Here is a 21067-nt window from a genome sequence, read left to right as displayed (position 1 = left end):
TTACAAAGATTTAGTAGTGTTATACTATAATTGGAGAACACAAATACTCAAAATTTTATTTAATTATAAGTAATACATAATTTATTTAATTAATAATCAATAATTATAAATAAAATGTGTTAATATATTCATACATGTTGTAAAAATATGAAATAATTATTATACACGTGAGCGTACAGAAAACAATAACTAATCATTTTTACAACGATAATTTAATTTAATGTAGAAGTTATGCGATTGTAAAAAAAGTTCTGCTGAATAAATCAAAAGTCAGATTCTCCCAATTCTAAATGACCTGTTAAAAAAATTAAAACACATAAAAATTAATTTAAGATTAATAATAACTGAAAAAAATGTTCCAAATGTCGTTTCATACATACTTGCAATGGTTTGTAATAATGAAGCTATATATAGTTATATTAGCGAAAAATTTTCCCTAATGGCTGATGTTATAAATATGAAACTACTCATCTGACATTTCTAGTAGTTATTTAATTTACAAAAATGTATTCGACAGACATTAGGAACATTTTGAAAAAGCTATAATATCTAAAAACTTAACAACCACACTAACAAATAACAATATTAATATTTTATTAACTACAAACTACACCTTTTGTTTATCTTGATAATATTAAAATTAGCTGAGAAATACTTAGACTAAAAAGAGACGTTCAAATATTTGATACTTTTCATTCGATAAAAAATTATAAAACAAAGGAAATAGTAGTCAAAAGGTGGAGTTTACGAAAACCAACAATGAAGAAGTTAAAGAATAGCAAAGAATTAAGAAGAATAGATGTATATGACTGCAGTGCATTGCAGACAAAATTTGCTCACGCGTTTTTCGCCTAGCACTGCATCGTATCATCGTAAAATTGCACGGAGCAATGCAACTCTAGTCGACCACGTTTATCTTTGGGGATCATCCACACGTTTATCACTATTTAGCTTGACAAATAATAATCAACATTTTATGATAAGCTTGTTTGGAGCTAACGATCACCAGGCCCGTAGATAAACGAGGTCGATTATAATCGCTGAAAGAAACAAAACCATTCACAGATTTTCAAAAAAAAAAAAAAAAATGAACGATTAAATACCTTAAAAACGTTATAAAAGTTAAAAAAAATATGAGATAACAAAAATTAACATAATATTGAATAACACTTTCAATTTTCTTGACGATCTATAGGAATTTTTGGACATTTGAACTTGGCCGAAGTCTTGACGCTGACCCCTTGAATCGCCTTGAACGCTTTGGACGGAATAATATCATATCCTTCATATGGACATTCAAATTCCCAGCTCTTGTAGTAGTCTTCATATTCAGTTTTCATAGTTCGGTAGCCATTATGGACAGATGGCGTGTTAGGTGTGGTTGCCATTGACGAATAACCGGACGTGTGAACTCGAGTACTATAAGTAGTTGGTGTGTTTTGTTCCTCGTCAACATCGTCATCCTGAAGAAAACTCATTAGTCTTGAATGTGTGCACGACCTCTGGTACTTTTTCGGTCCATTCATTTCCTTTTCAGATGTTTGTCGACTGATATCCGAGGTAATACCAGAATCACCATCATCACTACCTAGCTTTGGTACGAGATGGTCTTTCACGTCCAGCAATAGATAATTTGGCGATTCTTCTGATTCGCTATCCGAGACATCAACATGATAATCCGCATTTTGTTTTAGTTGTTCTTTTTCCGATGTACACTCACTTATTGTTTCCTTATCTTGTGTATAACTTTCGTCGTTGATTTGTTGCCAAAAATCAACAGGTGATTTTGAAGAATTACAATTAGAGTTTAATTTATCTTCTGTCTTTTTTAGGGCAGTTTTTTTCGGCAAAGTAATCGTGACGGTCACTTCGCAATCTGCATCAACCACATCTTCATTTTCTCTTTTATTTTCTTCTTTGACTTTAATGACACATCGGTTCTTATTTTCCGTTTCTGTGCTTTGTTCTTTATCTTTGAATTTATCAGTTGATTTGACTACAGATTCTTCCTCATTTATGGTGTTTAACGCATGAGGAATATGAGTGTCAAGTGAAAGAGAAGGCAGGTCTTGAAGATTTTCAATTATATTCTGCTCATGAAATTTTTTAAAATTTTTGTAATGTTGCCAATATTCATTAGATGGGTAGGGATAAGGGGCCAGCGATAGGATTCGCGAATTTTCATCCTCTTTTTCTACAAACAAAAAAGACTACAACCATACTTATAGGTTTACGAAGAGGAACATTTTAGTTTTTAATTAAATTTGAAGTCATTCTGTCTTGATAATAAAAGGAATAACTTACAGTTTGAACACGGCAAGAAAAATTAAATCGGATGTGATACAGAATATTTAAAGTAATAAAGTTCTTAATTTATTAGCCAACATTAACTATTATTTGCACAACTAAGTTAGGTTAGTGACCGCCTGCTTATAATGTTTGTGTGCATGTATTATTAGTAGATGCTCTGTGGAGGTCTTCTCACCAGGGTCAAACTATAAATAGTATTATGAGCGTGCGATACTAAAATAATGATATCCGAACAGTATTTACAATATAAAAAATAATTATGACTATTGACTAAAAATTTTTTTGTATATTAACACTATTAAAAATTGAAATTTAGATAAATTAAGGCCATCATTTGAATAAAACGCTGTGTTATTATTGCTGAAAAGTTTTAATTAAAATCATACTTAAAAATTATATTTTTTCTTACTAAAAGCTAGAGTTGAACTTAAGAAAATTAAAATGGCACTGTTGATGTATAGAGTATATGATATATACTGATCATTGTAATAACTATTACTAGTCGTTTTTATAGTGAAAATGTTGAAAGAGATATTATATTCATGTAATTTAATTAAGCAAAAGTAATTGTTTATTAAAATATTGATATTTTAAAAATAATATTAATCGTTTGCATAGTTTTTAAGTTAAAGGGATTCGTACTCTTCTATCTTAAAACTTGATAAAGAAAGTCTCGAAATTTAAAATAGTTATTAATTTGTCTTTCATTGTTCTAAAAAAGTTTAAGAACGACATAAAACCAAATTAATTGACTTGATATTACATTTAATCTAAATTGGACATAGCGAGTAGACTTAGAGAGACCAATATTTTTAAAAATGTGTAATTCTCTGTATAAAATTGTAATAAATTTGCTTTATAATAATGGGTTATCATTAAACGTTGTATAAAGTAACAAAAAATCCATTAAAAATATTTTATTGTAAGTTCAAGAATAATTCCAGTCATACTGTAGTAGTAATTTTATTAAAAGATAATAACAGTTTGGAATAACACAATAGTGTGGTTAAAACACAATTATTAGATTAAAAATGAAGTAGGAGTCTAAACAATATGATCTAGCGATTAAATAATCTATTGAAACAATTAGTGTTTGTAACAAGTAAATCTACGAATGTGAATAGTATCATAACTACGTCAATAGACTGTTGATAAAGAGCACATTTTTAAAATGGTATTTTCTTAAAAGAATATCAGTTTTTTTTTTAAATGAACAATGATAAAATGATTACAGAATGAGAACGTCAAAAATGAATTGATAATTTGGTTAAAATGTGTATTCGTAATTTTTTTATCCATTTTTTTAAAAAGCAATAACGTATTTACAAAAGTTTATAGGGCCCTAGACCTCCAAAACCGTTATATTTATATTATACATAATATTTGAAGTGTATCCCAAATATTTATTAAAAAATTTTAAGTAAAAATCATTTATTAGATCTCATTCCCCATAAAATCCTGAAAATCCACCCACTGACAGTAAAATAGTTGTTTTAATAGTGTCTGTTTTTAGCTCAATTCTCAACACATACTAATTATACAGATATTTATAGAAATTAAATCTGCAAATGCGCATTATTTTCACGTTAAAATTACTTACGTAGCTTATTAACTATAAATTTGGATTAAGCATGAATTGTTTTTTTTACAGAGAACATTTAAATATTCTACAATTTTAAATTAAATAAATTTTGTAAGTTGAAAATTTTTGTTAAAGAAAAATAAAAATAAGTACTGTAAATGATTATAAATTATTAATGTTAAGGAAAACTCGAAAATAATATTTATTAATTGTCGTTTATTAATAGTAATCATATAATAGAAAAAAACAATTATAAAAACATTTCAAATTTAACGAAATTTGTGTTCCATTTAAGTAATATAGACATTAGTTACAAGTTCAAGGATTTCCAAAAATAGCTTATAAATAGTTATAAATGCCGGATAATTTCAGTACATTAGCTTAATTGCTTATATGTATATACAAAGCAAGCTTGTTAATGTAAACAGGAAAAACAAATAGAATTTAAGTAACTGGCTATAAAAATAAATTTAAATGTTTTAATAAGTCAATGATAGAGCTTAGTTTTCAATAAATAATTGATCATTAGTGTCAACTACAACTATTAAAGCTAACTGAAAATCCACTCTGGTAATTAGATTTTGCTGGTCGTAAATTACTAGTTGAAATTTCAAGCTTATTTATTCTCATTAATTTTTCTATTGCTGTAATAATAATGATTGCAATACGATCAAGAATACATAAAATATCTGAACGCGTTGACTTAACAAAATAAAACTGAAGCTCTTTTATCATTCATATAGGTAGCATAACTTTCAAATTACAATATAATTAATAATAATTTCACATTTATTGTCAATAGACTTTGATAAGTGATATTTATGTGGTTTGCAATGATATTTATAAATAATGTAAACAATTTTTAAATTGTATATAACTTCTGTGTTAAAATATACTCCATCATCATTATAATACATATGTTCATTGTTTATAGATTTGCATATCATCCAGAGTTAACTATAATGTACAGCATATATTTATATATATATATATATAATAGATGTATATTGTTCGTTTTATATAAAAGATTAATTTATGTCGTAAATAATTCGTCTGTAAATAAATACTGTTATTGCGCTATATTTGCTGTATAGACAAAGAAGTCTTTTTCATTCGTCAAAGTATGAATAAAATGACATGAACTTCAATTGTTCTTCTTTTTTTTATGTCTACACCATTAAATAAAATATCGTTTGTCTACTGTCATTTCATTATTCTTTAAATCGAATAATTACCGAAAGAATGTATCACATATTTGATCGCCAGTTCAATTAGTGTATTAGTTAAATCAAAATAAATTTATCAAGGGAAAATCAATTACCGTTATTCTGTCCTGTCATAGCTTGCAACATTCTGAAAGACCTGGATGGAATTGATCCTCCAGTATATTTATGTGGTTCATGGCCTACTGGCCTTTCTGATGGCGGTACATAGATCTTTGATTCGACAGGCTCTATAGAAAATTTAAACAGTTAAAATTATTTTTCATTTAATTCAAGTTTTAAACACATTATAATTAAAATAAATATTTTACCTGATATATAATGAGTTACTGGCACTGAGTGTTGCACACTGTTTGGAACTATAAATTAAAAATAAAGGTCAATAAGTTAACAAATATATACAACTTAATTTCTAAATTAATATAGCAAAAACAAGCACTATAAAAAAGCTTACAGCGCGCGTAGTAATACTATTAGGCGTAGCATATGAACACGATTAAGTATTTTAATAAAAACCAAATGCTAACTCGTTAATACAAAATGATTAAACATGTAAATCGAGACGATCACATGTTAAGGGAAGCGAGTGTTTTACCCGGTCCTGAGTTGGTCATTGTTTGCAATATTCTGAAACTTCTAGACGGTATAGATGCACCTCTGTAACGAGGATCCGTTTCATTATGTAAAAATTGTTCATCATCAACTGATATATGACAAAATAATATATATTTTTTAATTAGTATAAATAAGTATAATAATACGTCAAATAGTTTTTTATGGAATGAAATATATCAATATATTAATTACATGGAAAAATTCTGTGTTCCGATTTATTTTGGAATACTTTATAAAGTAGTTAATAATATATTAAGCGCTTAATTAGGCATAAGAACTATGAATTATTATGTTGGCGCCCTTTACCAAATTTAAGATTTATTTTAATTACCGCTATTTTCCAATGTTTTAAATATTCTAGATGGTATGGAACCTCCCTTGTACCTTGGATTTTCTTTATCTACATTAGCTACAATTATGATAGTCAATTGATTTTATTTTGATATTAAATGAATGATTAATATTAATTGGTTCGAATCAATATACATTATTAGAAATACACACCTTGGGATTTTACTCTATTCATGAACGTTCGATCATCTTCGCTTAAATTTAACTTTCTGAGCTCTGAAAGAGGAAGAGCTTGACTGTTGTAAGGCTGAGTGCCATCATAAATACCTGAACAAGTTTACAAGTAAGTAATGAATAAATTATCTTATTTATAAATAGAGTTTTACGGGCTATCGACGAAATGAAATCATCATAGACATAAAAAAAAGTTAAAATTATACTGTAATCACAACGATTTATTCAAAAATCACCTTTAGGCTCTTGTGTGATTTGTTGTAGCACTTTAAATGATCTTCCTTGTATAGGTTCCGAGTCGTAGGAATTACTCGTGTTTTTCACTGGGTGTTGTAACTGTGGTCGTAAAGGTGGCTGTCTAACAGGCTCCACTCTTAGAGGTATTACCCTTTCTTGTAACGGCCTGTCAACCTGTAAATCATTTATGGATATTAAATTAAAAACTACATAAGTAAATGAGGTCACTTTATAAAAGCTATTCGACTATAAAACAAATTAACTGTAAAGCATTTTACCTGATCAACATCATCTTTTCTATTTTGAGCCCAAGGTGCAAAGTTTTGAACCTGTTGTGGTTGAACATTTTTTTGTAACCATGGCGTAGGTGCTTTATTTAACAATGGCTGTTGGACTTGAGGTAAAAGACAAATTTTCTCCGTAGGTGGAAGCACATTGCAAATTGGTTTCTGTTCAAAAGTTGGTTTCAGTAGTGGTTGTTGGTGTAGTGGAGGCAGTGGGGGTGGTTGTGGTAAATGATATTGTTGAGGATTAATTTGCTGTTGAAATTGGGTGGGATTTTGCTGCTGTTGTTGTTGGTGATATTCAGGTGATTTTTGTGGTGTTTGATCTGGACTAGGAGGAGTTTGAGCGTTTCTTTCTAAACGTCTTTGCATTCTTGGGCTCTTAATTTCACTAAGATCTAAGCCTCCCGGTAAATATGTAAACGGTTTTTTATCTTTTGTCGCCATTGCATTCTGAATAGCTGATGGCAATTCTCTGGGCTGTTCATTTAGCTGTAAATAATATTTTTACTACATTAAATCAATCATACTAGTTAAAGCACGTAAACTATAAAGTCTATCTTATGTTTAGTTCGAGTTATGAATAGGCTATTTATAGCTTAAGTAAAAAATAGACGTTACATTCGAAGTAGTAGTCGTGTATTCAAAATAGTAGCGAGTGTATAATATTAATGCATAATAATAGCCCATACGGTTATCTTAACATTAACATACTTATAATTATGACTATGTAAAAACTAAGAAAACTTAATAATTAAAATTAATAAATTTTCTGCATAAATACAGCTTACTTAAATCTTCAAACTAGATGCATCAAAATACTAATTTTTTACACATATAAAAATATTTATGTAAAAATGAGATTGTTTTTCTAGAATAAATTTTTCATAAACGTGCTACTACATAAATGAAATCCCATTTAAGTATTAAAACAATAAAACACAATAGAGAGTTATAATAGATTTTATTGTACATTATACACAATTGTTGAAATAATAAACAACTAAATCAAAACACAATAAAGTATAAAAAATCTCAGAGTAGTTTTTATAAACATGAAAATAAACAATTTCAGTATATTAATTTACTTTACACCTTACAATCTAAGGTAAAGAATTTTCAATTTAAAATAATCTTAGTATTACAATAAGTTGCAACTATTTTGATAATGAAAGTAGATAACAATATTTTGGTATTAGTTGCGGTTAATTTAAGTATATACTACTTTATAATACTTGGAGAACAATAAAGGTCTTTTCTAGAAAATTTTAAGGGAAAAAACCTAAATGGATTTATACTTTTAAGTATAATAAAAAATGAAAAATTAACAGTGTTGTTAATATTTTATGGTTTTCTAATAAAAAATTATTAAGTACTATTTAATTCAGTTTATAACTATTATTATCAATTCAGTCATAAACTATTAATTTAAATTCATTTTTACTTAAATATTGAACGTTTTTGCCAATAGAACTTATAATTATATTTTTTTGCTAATTATTGAGAGAAATGTTGCAATAAAAAAATATGTTTATACGGAAATTATATTCTAATATTTTTAATATTATTATTAGTGTTAGAAACAATAATGAAGAAATTATTAAAATTATGAATAAAAGATATTTTTTTTAATTATAAAATAAATACCTCGGTTTTTATCCGGATTGCCGGTATATGACCATTATGGAGCATTGGAGGTGGTGGAGGTGGTCCGCCACCTTGAATTGTGCCTCCTATAGAAAATATCCATTTATTAGAAGACGTACTAACGATTTTTTTGTTGATAAAATTTGATTTAATTTACACTAATTAATTGTATATTTTTCAGTCACATATATTTGATATAATTTTTTACTTACCAGAAAATTGTGGCATTGGTGGAGGCGGAGGAGGAGCGGACATATCTCCTAATGATTTAGTCGCTCCTACTTGATGACTATTAAATTAAAAAAGAAAAACAATTATTAGTTTAATAAATTTTTATTAAGTTTAAGTTATAAATTAAGTGTAAAATTTTATACGTCCGGTTAATTAGTCACATAATTTATAGTAATTATGTACAGTAAATTTTAAATAGAAAATGGATATCTTTATAGGGAACCCTAACATTACATTAAAATAAATAATAATAATAATTAAAGTAATTGATAATAGCTTTGTTTTTAATAAGTAGCGTCAACAAAAATGGTTTTAATGCTTAATAAAAACAACAGTTTAATACACATAAGTGTACATATTTATGTCTGAAATTGTCTTTGTGGGGGACAAGTTACCATATTAGGGCCGAAATGAGCCTCTCGAGAGCAGCTGTCGGTTACTTATATCTTTTGATTTTCTGCAGGATCAGCCTTGTTAATGCCCTTGGTCGGGCGCCGATGTTTTATTTTTTTTAACACTATTCTAATGACAAAATACACAATATTCCAACCTTGTTTATGCACACGTTGAATTCTTTTTTATGCATGTTTATCTATCTTGTGACTGAATAGTATTGTTAAGGTCGGCAGTAATTTGATTAAACGATTGCCGCGGAAAATGAATTCTTTGCTTCATGCGGAAATTCAACTTAACAATAAACGTTATAATGATAAAAACTATTAAAATTGCAGGTCATAAGTGTCAAGTATCAAATTTAGAAAGGTTTGTGTCATAAATAGAATATTCCTATTCAAAAAACAATATATATATATACACAAAATATTTTTGTAAAGAACCCACACAGGACATTTTGCCTAATCTTAAAAATTTACTGGAATATGAAATAGAAATTCTAATGAAGTATATAATATAAATTTGTTTTCTAACGAAATGTTTGTTTAAATACAATTTTTCAATTATAAAACATTGACGATACAAAAATTGTTGGATTTTTCTGCTGTGTCTATTAAAGTTCTATTATGTTATGAAACTAAACTTAAAAAAATCATAATTTATGAACAATTCTATGCTAATAAGCTTGTTTGCGTAGAAATTAACAAAACCTTACTAAAAAAATAAATTAACTACCAGTACTTTACTAGTATTATTCTACTAAACTAATATTCAGTACCATTAGTATTTAGATAAAATAATAGTATGATAGAAATACAAGTTAACAAATCATACTGTTTTGTTAATACTGTAAAACGTTTATGAAAAAATTAAATAAATGTATATATTTATTTATCTATAGACAAATATATCTATGACTCATTATACAAGGCCGATTTTTAGTACTTTTTGCAACAAATAACGTCATATATATATAATAAATTAACAAAATATATTTTGCACATGAATGTATTCGATACAAAACTGACCCAAAAGATTAAATTGATATTTCGATAAAATAATGTAAACTTTATTTTAGTTGTTAAAGCTTATACTGACACGCTGTTTAAATCAGAATAGAAAGCATACTGTCCGCAAATTATTTACACTAATTACACGACTCAACATTATTTTAAATGATATGACATATGTATCAATCATCCATAACTTGTTTTTTCAACTATTATTTAAATAAAACCTTTAGAAATCATACTTTAACTATACCATTGTAAAAATATGATTTTTCTTTAGTTTCTAAAAACAAGCTAACCATAAAAAACTTTGGACGGGTAATAGAATGAATAAGAGACCCGGCTGTGTAAACAAAACCAACCTAATAAATATTTACAAATATGTGAACCGTAATACATTTTTAACTTAAACGAAATGAGTATCTGTGCAATTTGTAACGATTAAAATAAACTACATTTAAATAAGAGTACAAGATAAATCGTAAAAAATGAATTGTAGATAAGATATAACGTATCTCTAGTTCGTATATTTTAATAAATAAACGAAAAATTGATAATTTCGTTTGAATGAAATACTTTTTTTAATGTTTTTAAAAGCATTATTCAGTTCAACGAAAAATTATGAATCATCAAAATAGCGGTCGACGCCATCAAGTCTATTAACTTACAGTATACTCGCAAGCTGTCGGTCTATACCTTGATCCTGAATAACTTGATGTTCTGGTAATGCACCAAGCATAGCATTAGCCTTATCATTATAATTTCCCAAAACGTTTCTGTACATATTGTACACGAGTTTTCGCACTCTGGGATCGGTTCTGTCAACTTTTACTGTTTCAGCAGCGGTCGCCGCCATTTTAGATGGCAAAAATAATGAAAAAAACTATAGAAATTAAACAACAATTAACACTACTGAAAGCGGACGATAGAAATGTACCAATTGTATCAATTCATTTGCCTATACGGATGAGCTGACCGGACGTGTGCGCTCGTCGGCGGTGCGATACGAAGTGTACCGTATGGGTTTGTTGTACCCACGAGCGATAACTGGTTGGCCACTATAGGAAAGTAACAGTGATAAATACTTTACTCTCAGTAATAGTTAGACCAATGGAAAGTGCAGATGGTACAAAACAAGAGTTAATATTCAGAATTTTTATCTTCAAGTGCAAGTTAAGCTTAAATCTGTGTAATTTTCTATGGGAAAAAATTGCAGTTTTAAACGGGATAACAATTATTGTTAGCCAATGGTTTCATAAATTAATTATTCATTAAGACCTCTATTCACAAAAAAAAAAATAGTTATTACAAATTTTATTTCAATTGATATTTTTAAAGATAGTAAATACAGTATATCTTAGATATTATATATTTATTAATTTATTTAAAAAAGTCAAATGAATTAATATTATTTTAATAAGTAAATCTTAATAAATTATAAATTGAGTTTTAATAATAATTCCTGAAAACATTTCAATAACTCAAATGCTACTTGTGAAAAGCGTGTATTTATTTTTTTATTACAAATATTTTTATTCGAGAGAGAGAGAGAGAGGAATTTTTTATTATGTTATATTATTTGATTTAATCGTTTGTAAGGATAAAATAATATATATATTGAATTCGTATATTCATCTAAAAATTAGCTTGTCATTGAGCTTAATATAACTTAAAAAACATTACCTACCTGCAACACAATGAGTAATGATATTTAATGAGTCATTGTATAATTACGACAGTTAGCAATTTGCATAAAAATTATATAATCCAATTGGCAATTATTTTAATAGATTTTATATTTTAACAGGAATACGTCTAAGAGTATGTAAACATTAAAGTTCAATTTGTTCATAGACAATTTTCTGACATTATGTTTCTCAACATCATATAATAGTATAATGACTAGAGAAAGGAAGACTTTTTGGAGTTTGTGTTTGTGTTTGCGATTTCGTATTTGTTATAAACAAAAATGACGTAATTGCCGGCATAGTTGAAAATTACTTTAAGCAATAAATCGTGCGATAGACACTTAGAAAATTTAGTGCTTATATTTTGTTTTTAAATTTATCAACGCAGATACGCTGCGGGGTCTTAAGCAATTTTATTATTATCATCACACGTATTAATTGACGTTTGTTATACCACAATAAAGGTCTTAAGTGATTGTTCAAGTATTTTGAAACAAGAATTTTTTTTAAACAATAAATATTAGTTAATTAATCTAATACCTGCATTGTTTTGTTTAATTATCTTTTTCAACAAATGCTAATAATCATAGCCGATAGCATAATTGTGTTACCGATATTATTTATTTACATCATAACATATTTGCAGAGTAGTTTAATTGTAATCTTACATTTTTAAACTCCAATAGATAGTAAACATCTTCGCGATGTTTTACTCCATATACGAAATAATGAAATATAGAAAAATTCAATAAGTACATTTGGTAAAAATGGATATTGGNATTTGCAGAGTAGTTTAATTGTAATCCTACATTTTTAAACTCCAATAGATAGTAAATATCTTCGCGATGTTTTACTCCATATACGAAATAATGAAATATAGAAAAATTCAATAAGTACATTTGGTAAAAATGGATATTGGCATCAATAAAATATCTTAGTTATTTTTTGAAAATGTATCTAGTATTCTATTTTTCTCGTAACAATTAGATCAATTATACTAATAAATAGTATGCCTACTTTGATTTTGAAATTTACAATAGAATAAGTTTCGATAAGTTCATCGAATCTTTCTTTAATCTCTTTGTGGCAAAGAAGTAGAGAGTGACATAGATACACATTATTAATTTTGAAAACTGTAGCAAAGAATTTAAAAATGATTATGTTTCAACGATATCATCAAAGGTACGTGAACGATTATCCGTTAAAAAATAGTACACGAACCAGTTCTTTACACAGTGCCACAAAGGAGGATAAAATATACTGTGGTTCATTGTCGGCTGTGTGAGAGTTATTTATTAGGGAGCTTATGCATAGGAATGTGGGAGAACCGATCACTTTGAATGCATCCGAGTACAAGCGGTTTTTATGAGTCATCACAATTATTTCGATTTCCCTTTTTGTCTTTCAAACAGATTTGCCAGACACGTTTTATCATCATAATAAAATTGCACACTTTTTTGAATTTGTATGGTTTGTCAGTTTTTAGTTTAAAGCCGTTTCTTGTCAATGAATAATGCATAAAATAATTAATATGTAGAAAATATCTATAATACTTCACGTAATTTTTTGATTGATTCATTAAAATCAAGTACTCATTAATTTTTTAAATCATATATGAAAGCTGCATTTCTTTAAAGGTTATATTAAATTAAGAGTCGATCCTAATTAAGATCTAATTTCCTAGGAAGTATTTATACATCAATTTCTTTCATAAAAAATTATTTAAGTAAACTTATATCAAATAAATAATTTTACACTTCTGAAATCTATGTCACATGGTTGTATTTGATGTAATTAAATAATAATAATAATAATAAGAAAATCTAAAGTCTACAAAAATACTCGTTTTGGTTAAGGTAAAATTTCCAATAAATTAAAACTAAAATTTGTACAGGATTACATAATTTTATCATTAATTTCACAAAACAACCTAATATAACATCGATAAAAATAACACAATCGCTTTATTAACTTGGCTTCGCTTAAATTTTATTGTTTAAATAGAAAGATAAGTACAGCACAAATCTGTATTTTAAATTGATAAACATCCAAGTTCTGCGATTTACAACGATACCGAAGCCCGTTTTACCTACTCCAGAGGTTAGTAGACGTTTTTAGATATTTTATGAAAAACGATAATACACAAACCAGTTCAAGGTTTTGGAATATATAAGCCTTGACAAAACAAAATATTAATAAAGTTTTATTTCAAGGGAAAGGAAGAATTTAGTACGTTGTAAACAAATATTATGCTCCTACCAGAGAAGTATTTTCTTTTTGATAACGCCCAGTGGCGAGCCAGAAACTGTTTATGGTGAGAGGGGACACAGTCAGATCGAGATAGAAAATCTTTGTGGACATTTTTTTGCTCACTACTTTGGAAATATAATTATGGTCAATTCGAGAGTATGGCTACTATTCTCCACTGTCTGCACCATTGAAAGCAAATAAAATAACTGAGGGTTAGATGCAAAACGTACTTTTTCAATATTTATCAAATTTGAGTTAAGCGTTAATTCTTGTTAATGCTTTTTAGCAATCTGGACGCTCTAACAAATGGTATGAATATTTTTTATCTAAATGCACCTTTTCCTATCGAAAAAATTGATTTTAAAATAACGATTTTACGTAAAACGTACCTTTTCAATTTAGAAAATCGCCTTTCCTAATAAATTGTATCTTTGGAAATAATGCATTTTGCATTGTAACCCCTTAATTAATATATTATATATTGTGTCATACATCTATATAAAATTTCATTGACGATAGTAAATTGTGTACTTTACTTACATGTTAGTTTTGTTTTGTTATTTTAAGTGTACTACCAATAAAATCAAAAGTTATTTAACTTTTAATTTTTTTATCTTACGATAAAAACGTACAATTGGGTATAATAAATATTACCTGGTTTAAGATTGTTATAGGTATTGGATCAGCAACAGACTAGTTAATTGTTTAACTCGTTGAACTCAAAATGTTTATTAAAAAATAAATATATATAAGTTAAGGTATGATGTTAACATCACCAAGAACAAGAGATGTCTGAACTCGTGGATATCGGTACGAATTAGACTAAATTAAAACTGAGCACTTTCTGTCTTCACAAAACACTTATTGTGTTAAAACATTTTTTCCTAGTTTTAATGAAAATGACTAATCTTGACGCTGGACATTGCTGCGATAGCCAAAAGGAACCCCACCACTATAATTACCACTACCGCCAAACGAATGTGTGTTTAAAAACGTTATTTTTAACGTGACCATTTTGGCCCCGGTGCTAGTTTTTTGCAACACTATTTTCGTACATCAGAGACGAGAGTTGTTTATCACACATTAATATGAAATATACCAATGGTATAATTTTAATAGAAATGTTAATAGTAAATGAAACAATAAGAATTATTACGGTCGACAAATTTCGCTAAAATAAAACTTAACCAACCTAATTAACAAATAATAATTAAAAATAACGCCAATAGAGAACTCTATTTCAATCGCCTTACTTTATTATATACTTTAGAAGCGAATATTGTCATTTTTTTGATTTTAAAACTATTTATATTGAATTGAAACAAATTAAATTGTTTTAATTTTAAACACACTTGCATTTTGAAATGCAATACTCGCTCAAAAATGACAAATTTTGAGTTATTAAACTAAAGTATTCATAGCGCTATACCTGTTTGTTATGCCTTAACGAAAAATAGTGCTGCCGTATAATTCTGTCAAAAAATAAATATTCAAAAAAATTGGAGTAGTCAGGTTTTTATAAGAAACCCCTTCAATAATGTATAAATAATTGAAAGCAATTTAAATTAACTTTAATTGTGTAATAAAAAAATAGGCATATTTCGGAATGTATTTATTGAACACGGTGCTTAATATATTAAAAAACAACCATCAAATTTTATATTAGGACTTCATAGATATTTTAATATAACTTACTGATCTTCCTGTTTCGCGCTGTTGTATATCTTGTTAAATTCTTCATCTACTTTTGAACCTGGTGATAAATCTGGTAAATCCATTTGTAAGAAATTTCTTTCTAATAATACATTACTAAACGTCACCTGTAAAACGTATACACTTATTTTTTTATCTATTCACTAAGATTTAAAAATGTTACTCTTTTCTTAGGAGAAACGTCACATTTAACTGGTGAAATCATAGGTTCTGTCGTTTTAGGATAAAATGCAACGCTCGCTGGTCTAACTGGACTTGGGGTTTGACGAATACTTAAATCTTCTATAGAGCTCTTTTCAAGTTTTTTCCAAAAGTTTCTACAATTACTAGATGATCCGATAATAGGAGAAGCATCTGTATGAACTTTCCAAAACTGTGGCGAATTCGATCTACTTCTAAGACGTATTTGCTCAAAATCTTTATGAAATGAATTTCTACGCGGTCTAAAATTAGAAAAAATTGTGGATGTCTTTTGAACTTGAGTCAGCGGTTGAGATTTTTGTTGTACTTGAATGTCTTCTTTATTTAATGATATCAGTGTTTCATCACTATTGTTTGAAAAACGTCTAGTATTTATGTGATTATTTGCATATGGATCCGGCGAGTTTTCATAATAATTTTCAGGTGGCGAACAAGGCTCTGAAAGACTTTTTTGATTTTTAATATTTTGAAAACTGAAGTTTTGTAAAGCTTTACAGCTTGACGATCTTTTAGGAGGTACGACATTTTCTCCTCGGCGCTTCAATATTAAAATTTCTATACAAGTACTAGGTCTTCGAAGGAATGCAATAGCTTGTGACTCGGTTAAAGAATAGCAATCTATTCCATCTATTTCTAATACTCGATCTCCTACGTTTAGATAATTAGCAGCTAAAGTTTCATTTTGCACCTACACAAGTATACAAATTATAGCAAAAAATAAAAAGGAGAATGTTACAGTATAGGAGATATGCACGTATTGACCCGTTAGGATGCGGGGGATAATCAGGAGGGATCTCAAATTCTGGCATGAAGTAGAAAGAACACGTTGGTAATTTTTGTAGTAATAAAAAGCGCCTTCATTAAAAATGATAAAAAGTAATTTCTTGGTATATGATGGAATATGTGACGACTTAAATTTTTACAGGATTCTTATATTAAATAACTTTAACTTTATAACATCGGCTTCATTCTTTCATCATTTAACTCTTTTTTTATTACCATTCAGAATATACAATAACCGCCACACAATTATCTGTAAATCAATATTATTCTCTATGCAATAGACATTCAGGATACACATGTCAATGGACGTTATATAAGTGTTGCAATATCGAACCGGTATCTAATTTCAGATTAAAATAAAATCTAATATTGTTACCATTTATAAAAAGTGTTTGCATTTAAACAACTTTATTTTGATACAGTTCATGTAATCAAAGTACTTATAGGTTATTGGACCACTCAGATCGTTCATCTACCAATCCGGATAAACCGTCAGCGATCATCGTTACGAGACATAATAAATATGAATTTATCATATCACGTCATCTCACGCTCTGGTAAATGAACAGATCTCATCATCGTGGCTTACGACGACTCCAGATTTGCACCTGGAGGGGACGATGCATACTACAGAAATGATCCTGTGAAGTATGATCTTAATAGAAATTCAGCACACAACTCTCACTTATTGATCTATCGTCTGCCTCAAATGGGTAGAAGTATAGTACCGTACGATTCATGTATTATGTTTTTAAGTTAGTTCAAGTATAAATTTTGTGGCTTTTTTTTTTTAAGTAAATTTTATTATAATGTTAAAATAATTATAGACATAAAACTGTACCATATAATTCGTTACATCATGTAGTGCCTTGTTGCTTTACGTTGTATACAATTTGAAAAATAACACCATCTATTGGTCATTTTGTATACTAAATACAATATATATTTTCTTTACCAAAATGTGTAAAACAAAAATGTATTTAACAATTTTAAAAATATATTATTCATAAAAGTATAAGATTTCACATTTGAATTTAAATTATAGAGCGTAGTAAAGCTAAGATTAGGGCGCGTAATAATCATAAGACAGCACAGGTACTGAGTACGAAAGGCTGAAGAACAATAATTATGTCTAATATCTACGACAAATAGAATGTAAAAAAAAATTTCTTAATCAGCTTCTAGGGCTTACGGGTCTATAAGCCTAAATTAAATTATACAATTTAAATTGGTTTTAAATATAATGGACTTCAAATTTAATTAAATATTTAATCATAATATTTACATTTTAGATTCAAAGACGTAAACATAAAAATAAAATTTTATTTTATAGGATCTAAACCGTCTTATAGATTAGGCACTAAACGTACTATGTCTAAAGATTTTCTAAAATTCCAGAAAAACTATATATATATTAGTAGATAAAAAATTATTAGATAGGGGAAAACAGCTCTAATAAACGCATAAACGTACATTATAAAAAACAGGATGACTAATTGCAACACTGTTAGTTATTATAAATAAGGATTTTCTAGAATATTTGTATTTGCAGGGGTTGAGCGCTACTATTTGTTTTTTTTTAGAAAATGCAATAAGAAATACACAGCTAAAAATTAGTTATTTTTCGTAATATGGGCACCATTGTTTAATAAAAATATANATAAGTAGTGTCGCAATATCGAACCGGTATCTAATTTCAGATTGAAATAAAATCTAATATTGTTACCATTTATAAAAAGTGTTTGCATTTAAACAACTTTATTTTGATACAGTTCATGTAATCAAAGNGTTGCAATATCGAACCGGTATCTAATTTCAGATTAAAATAAAATCTAATATTGTTACCATTTATAAAAAGTGTTTGCATTTAAACAACTTTATTTTGATACAGTTCATGTAATCAAAGTACTTATAGGTTATTGGACCACTCAGATCGTTCATCTACCAATCCGGATAAACCGTCAGCGATCATCGTTACGAGTCATAATAAATATGAATTTATCATATCACGTCATCTCACGCTCTGGTAAATGAACAGATCTCATCATCGTGGCTTACGACGACTCCAGATTTGCACCTGGAGGGGACGATGCATACTACAGAAATGATCCTGTGAAGTATGATCTTAATAGAAATTCAGCACACAACTCTCACTTATTGATCTATCGTCTGCCTCAAATGGGTAGAAGTATAGTACCGTACGATTCATGTATTATGTTTTTAAGTTAGTTCAAGTATAAATTTTGTGGCTTTTTTTTTTTAAGTAAATTTTATTATAATGTTAAAATAATTATAGACATAAAACTGTACCATATAATTCGTTACATCATGTAGTGCCTTGTTGCTTTACGTTGTATACAATTTGAAAAATAACACCATCTATTGGTCATTTTGTATACTAAATACAATATATATTTTCTTTACCAAAATGTGTAAAACAAAAATGTATTTAACAATTTTAAAAATATATTATTCATAAAAGTATAAGATTTCACATTTGAATTTAAATTATAGAGCGTAGTAAAGCTAAGATTAGGGCGCGTAATAATCATAAGACAGCACAGGTACTGAGTACGAAAGGCTGAAGAACAATAATTATGTCTAATATCTACGACAAATAGAATGTAAAAAAAAATTTCTTAATCAGCTTCTAGGGCTTACGGGTCTATAAGCCTAAATTAAATTATACAATTTAAATTGGTTTTAAATATAATGGACTTCAAATTTAATTAAATATTTAATCATAATATTTACATTTTAGATTCAAAGACGTAAACATAAAAATAAAATTTTATTTTATAGGATCTAAACCGTCTTATAGATTAGGCACTAAACGTACTATGTCTAAAGATTTTCTAAAATTCCAGAAAAACTATATATATATTAGTAGATAAAAAATTATTAGATAGGGGAAAACAGCTCTAATAAACGCATAAACGTACATTATAAAAAACAGGATGACTAATTGCAACACTGTTAGTTATTATAAATAAGGATTTTCTAGAATATTTGTATTTGCAGGGGTTGAGCGCTACTATTTGTTTTTTTTTAGAAAATGCAATAAGAAATACACAGCTAAAAATTAGTTATTTTTCGTAATATGGGCACCATTGTTTAATAAAAATATAATATACCTTTTGAAATTAATTTTAAATCAAGACTTCTACGAAATATATATGAATATTATACAAAATTTTGAAAATCACTAAAATAATAGCACAATTGTTCAATTATGCTATTATACATACCGTGGCATATTTTTTATTTTTCTTCTTTTTAAACGCTATAAAATTTACCGCCTTTGAACAAAAGCAATTGGTTTGTGCTACTGATTTTAATTTTCTAAGATTAGGTTGACATTATTAATATTTATCAAGATTTAACACAAATATATAATAATAATCACTTACATGTTTGATAGATAATGGACGCCAGCTATCCCGACCACCACATACTTGAAAACCCCACGAGTTGTAGGGGTCGTTTTTTTTAAATAATATGTTTAATAACTGTGCCATCAATGATTCATGTTGCTTTGAAATTGTCAAATGCGAACATGTAGCTGGCATTAAAGTGTGTCCCAATTTTATATGCCAACAAAATAATCGATGATTCAAATTCTTAATCAAATTGCTGATCGGATATCGATATATAGACTTTGGAGTGGACTGGGTAGTCACAAATGATTGTGCTACATATACTATCTACATGATAATATATAATTGCATTTTAAATACAATAGATTTTTCCGGTAGTTGGAAATATTAATGTTTTAATTATCAACTCATCAAAAATAATAATCTATATTCACCTAAAAATAAGCTGAAGTTACCTGGACTAGTCTTATAACGACTGATAAGAATTATAAGAGCTATACGACATAGGTATCAGTTGATGAAATTTAATTACTTGAATGGTTGTTGTAACACATTGTAATTAATTGTAAGACGTATTTAAATGAAAAATTACGAAAAAATAATTTTGTTAATTCAACGTTTTAGGTTATAATAGTAATTATATTATTTTTATTTTAATTAAAATTAAAAATTTGAAATTGCTTTATTTAATACAAAATGGATAAAAATTCAGAAAATAAACATTTTTTATATTCAAGAATCACCCATCTATCGGGCCATTATTTTTAAATATTCAAAATTTCCATAAAATAAAATTAATTCTACGATTTTTCACAAATTATTTTATTTAAAATATTGATTGAGTTTTGTTATTTTTCTTTTATATTCATTATAAGGAATTAAATTCAAATAAGTTCGTCCTTGACAGTAGAGTTTGAAAATGTCATTTCTAAAGGATTTAACTTAACAAGATTATAGCAAAACAAGCTAAATGGATTTGCCACAGACTATATGACATA

The 21067-nt window shown here is 27.5% G+C and overlaps 1 protein-coding gene and 2 non-coding genes across 8 annotated transcripts; all 3 read right to left on the bottom strand.

Moving 5' to 3' along the window:
- Window positions 1-50: 50 nt before the first annotated feature.
- On the bottom strand, window positions 51-20276 carry LOC126902656 (probable global transcription activator SNF2L2). 6 transcript variants are annotated; one of them, XM_050680143.1, is made up of 15 exons: window positions 20103-20125; window positions 19941-20034; window positions 15872-16597; window positions 15691-15815; window positions 8636-8712; window positions 8424-8509; window positions 6771-7268; window positions 6492-6666; window positions 6235-6348; window positions 6062-6139; window positions 5711-5818; window positions 5427-5474; window positions 5214-5345; window positions 1104-2194; window positions 51-295 (listed from the first exon to the last, which is right to left on the bottom strand). In XM_050680143.1, the coding sequence occupies exons 3-14, from the start codon at window positions 15911-15913 to the stop codon at window positions 1173-1175; spliced, it is 2505 nt and encodes an 834-aa protein (XP_050536100.1). In that variant the 5' UTR covers window positions 15914-16597; window positions 19941-20034; window positions 20103-20125; the 3' UTR covers window positions 51-295; window positions 1104-1172. The 6 variants fall into 6 exon arrangements, with proteins under 6 accessions (XP_050536100.1, XP_050536095.1, XP_050536097.1 ...); XM_050680138.1 differs by lacking the exon at window positions 19941-20034 and having other exon boundaries at window positions 20103-20276; XM_050680140.1 differs by lacking the exons at window positions 5711-5818; window positions 19941-20034 and having other exon boundaries at window positions 20103-20276.
- LOC126903390 (small nucleolar RNA U3) lies at window positions 17147-17350 on the bottom strand. The gene has a single exon (XR_007703488.1). It is a non-coding gene; the product is annotated as a small nucleolar RNA U3 (small nucleolar RNA).
- On the bottom strand, window positions 18616-18819 carry LOC126903391 (small nucleolar RNA U3). The gene has a single exon (XR_007703489.1). It is a non-coding gene; the product is annotated as a small nucleolar RNA U3 (small nucleolar RNA).
- Window positions 20277-21067: the final 791 nt, after the last annotated feature.

The sequence above is a fragment of the Daktulosphaira vitifoliae genome, unplaced genomic scaffold (genome assembly GCF_025091365.1).
Source record: "Daktulosphaira vitifoliae isolate Bord-2020 unplaced genomic scaffold, ASM2509136v1 Scaffold_3, whole genome shotgun sequence".
Taxonomy (NCBI): domain Eukaryota; kingdom Metazoa; phylum Arthropoda; class Insecta; order Hemiptera; family Phylloxeridae; genus Daktulosphaira; species Daktulosphaira vitifoliae.
Note: the sequence above shows the minus strand (reverse complement) of the source record. Positions and strands in the feature narration are given on the sequence as shown.

What these genes read in the sequence shown, in the direction of transcription:
- LOC126902656 (XM_050680138.1), bottom strand. Translation starts at nt 20,261, where the DNA reads ATGCCAGCTACATGTTCGCATTTGACAATTTCAAAGCAACATGAATCA. An exon ending in CAATCCGGATAAAAACCGAG is followed by an intron (nt 7,269 to 8,423) that starts GTATTTATTTTA and finishes TATTATTTACAG; the next exon opens with CTAAATGAACAGCCCAGAGA. An exon ending in AATGACCAACTCAGGACCGG is followed by an intron (nt 5,475 to 5,710) that starts GTAAAACACTCG and finishes TTTAATTTATAG; the next exon opens with TTCCAAACAGTGTGCAACAC.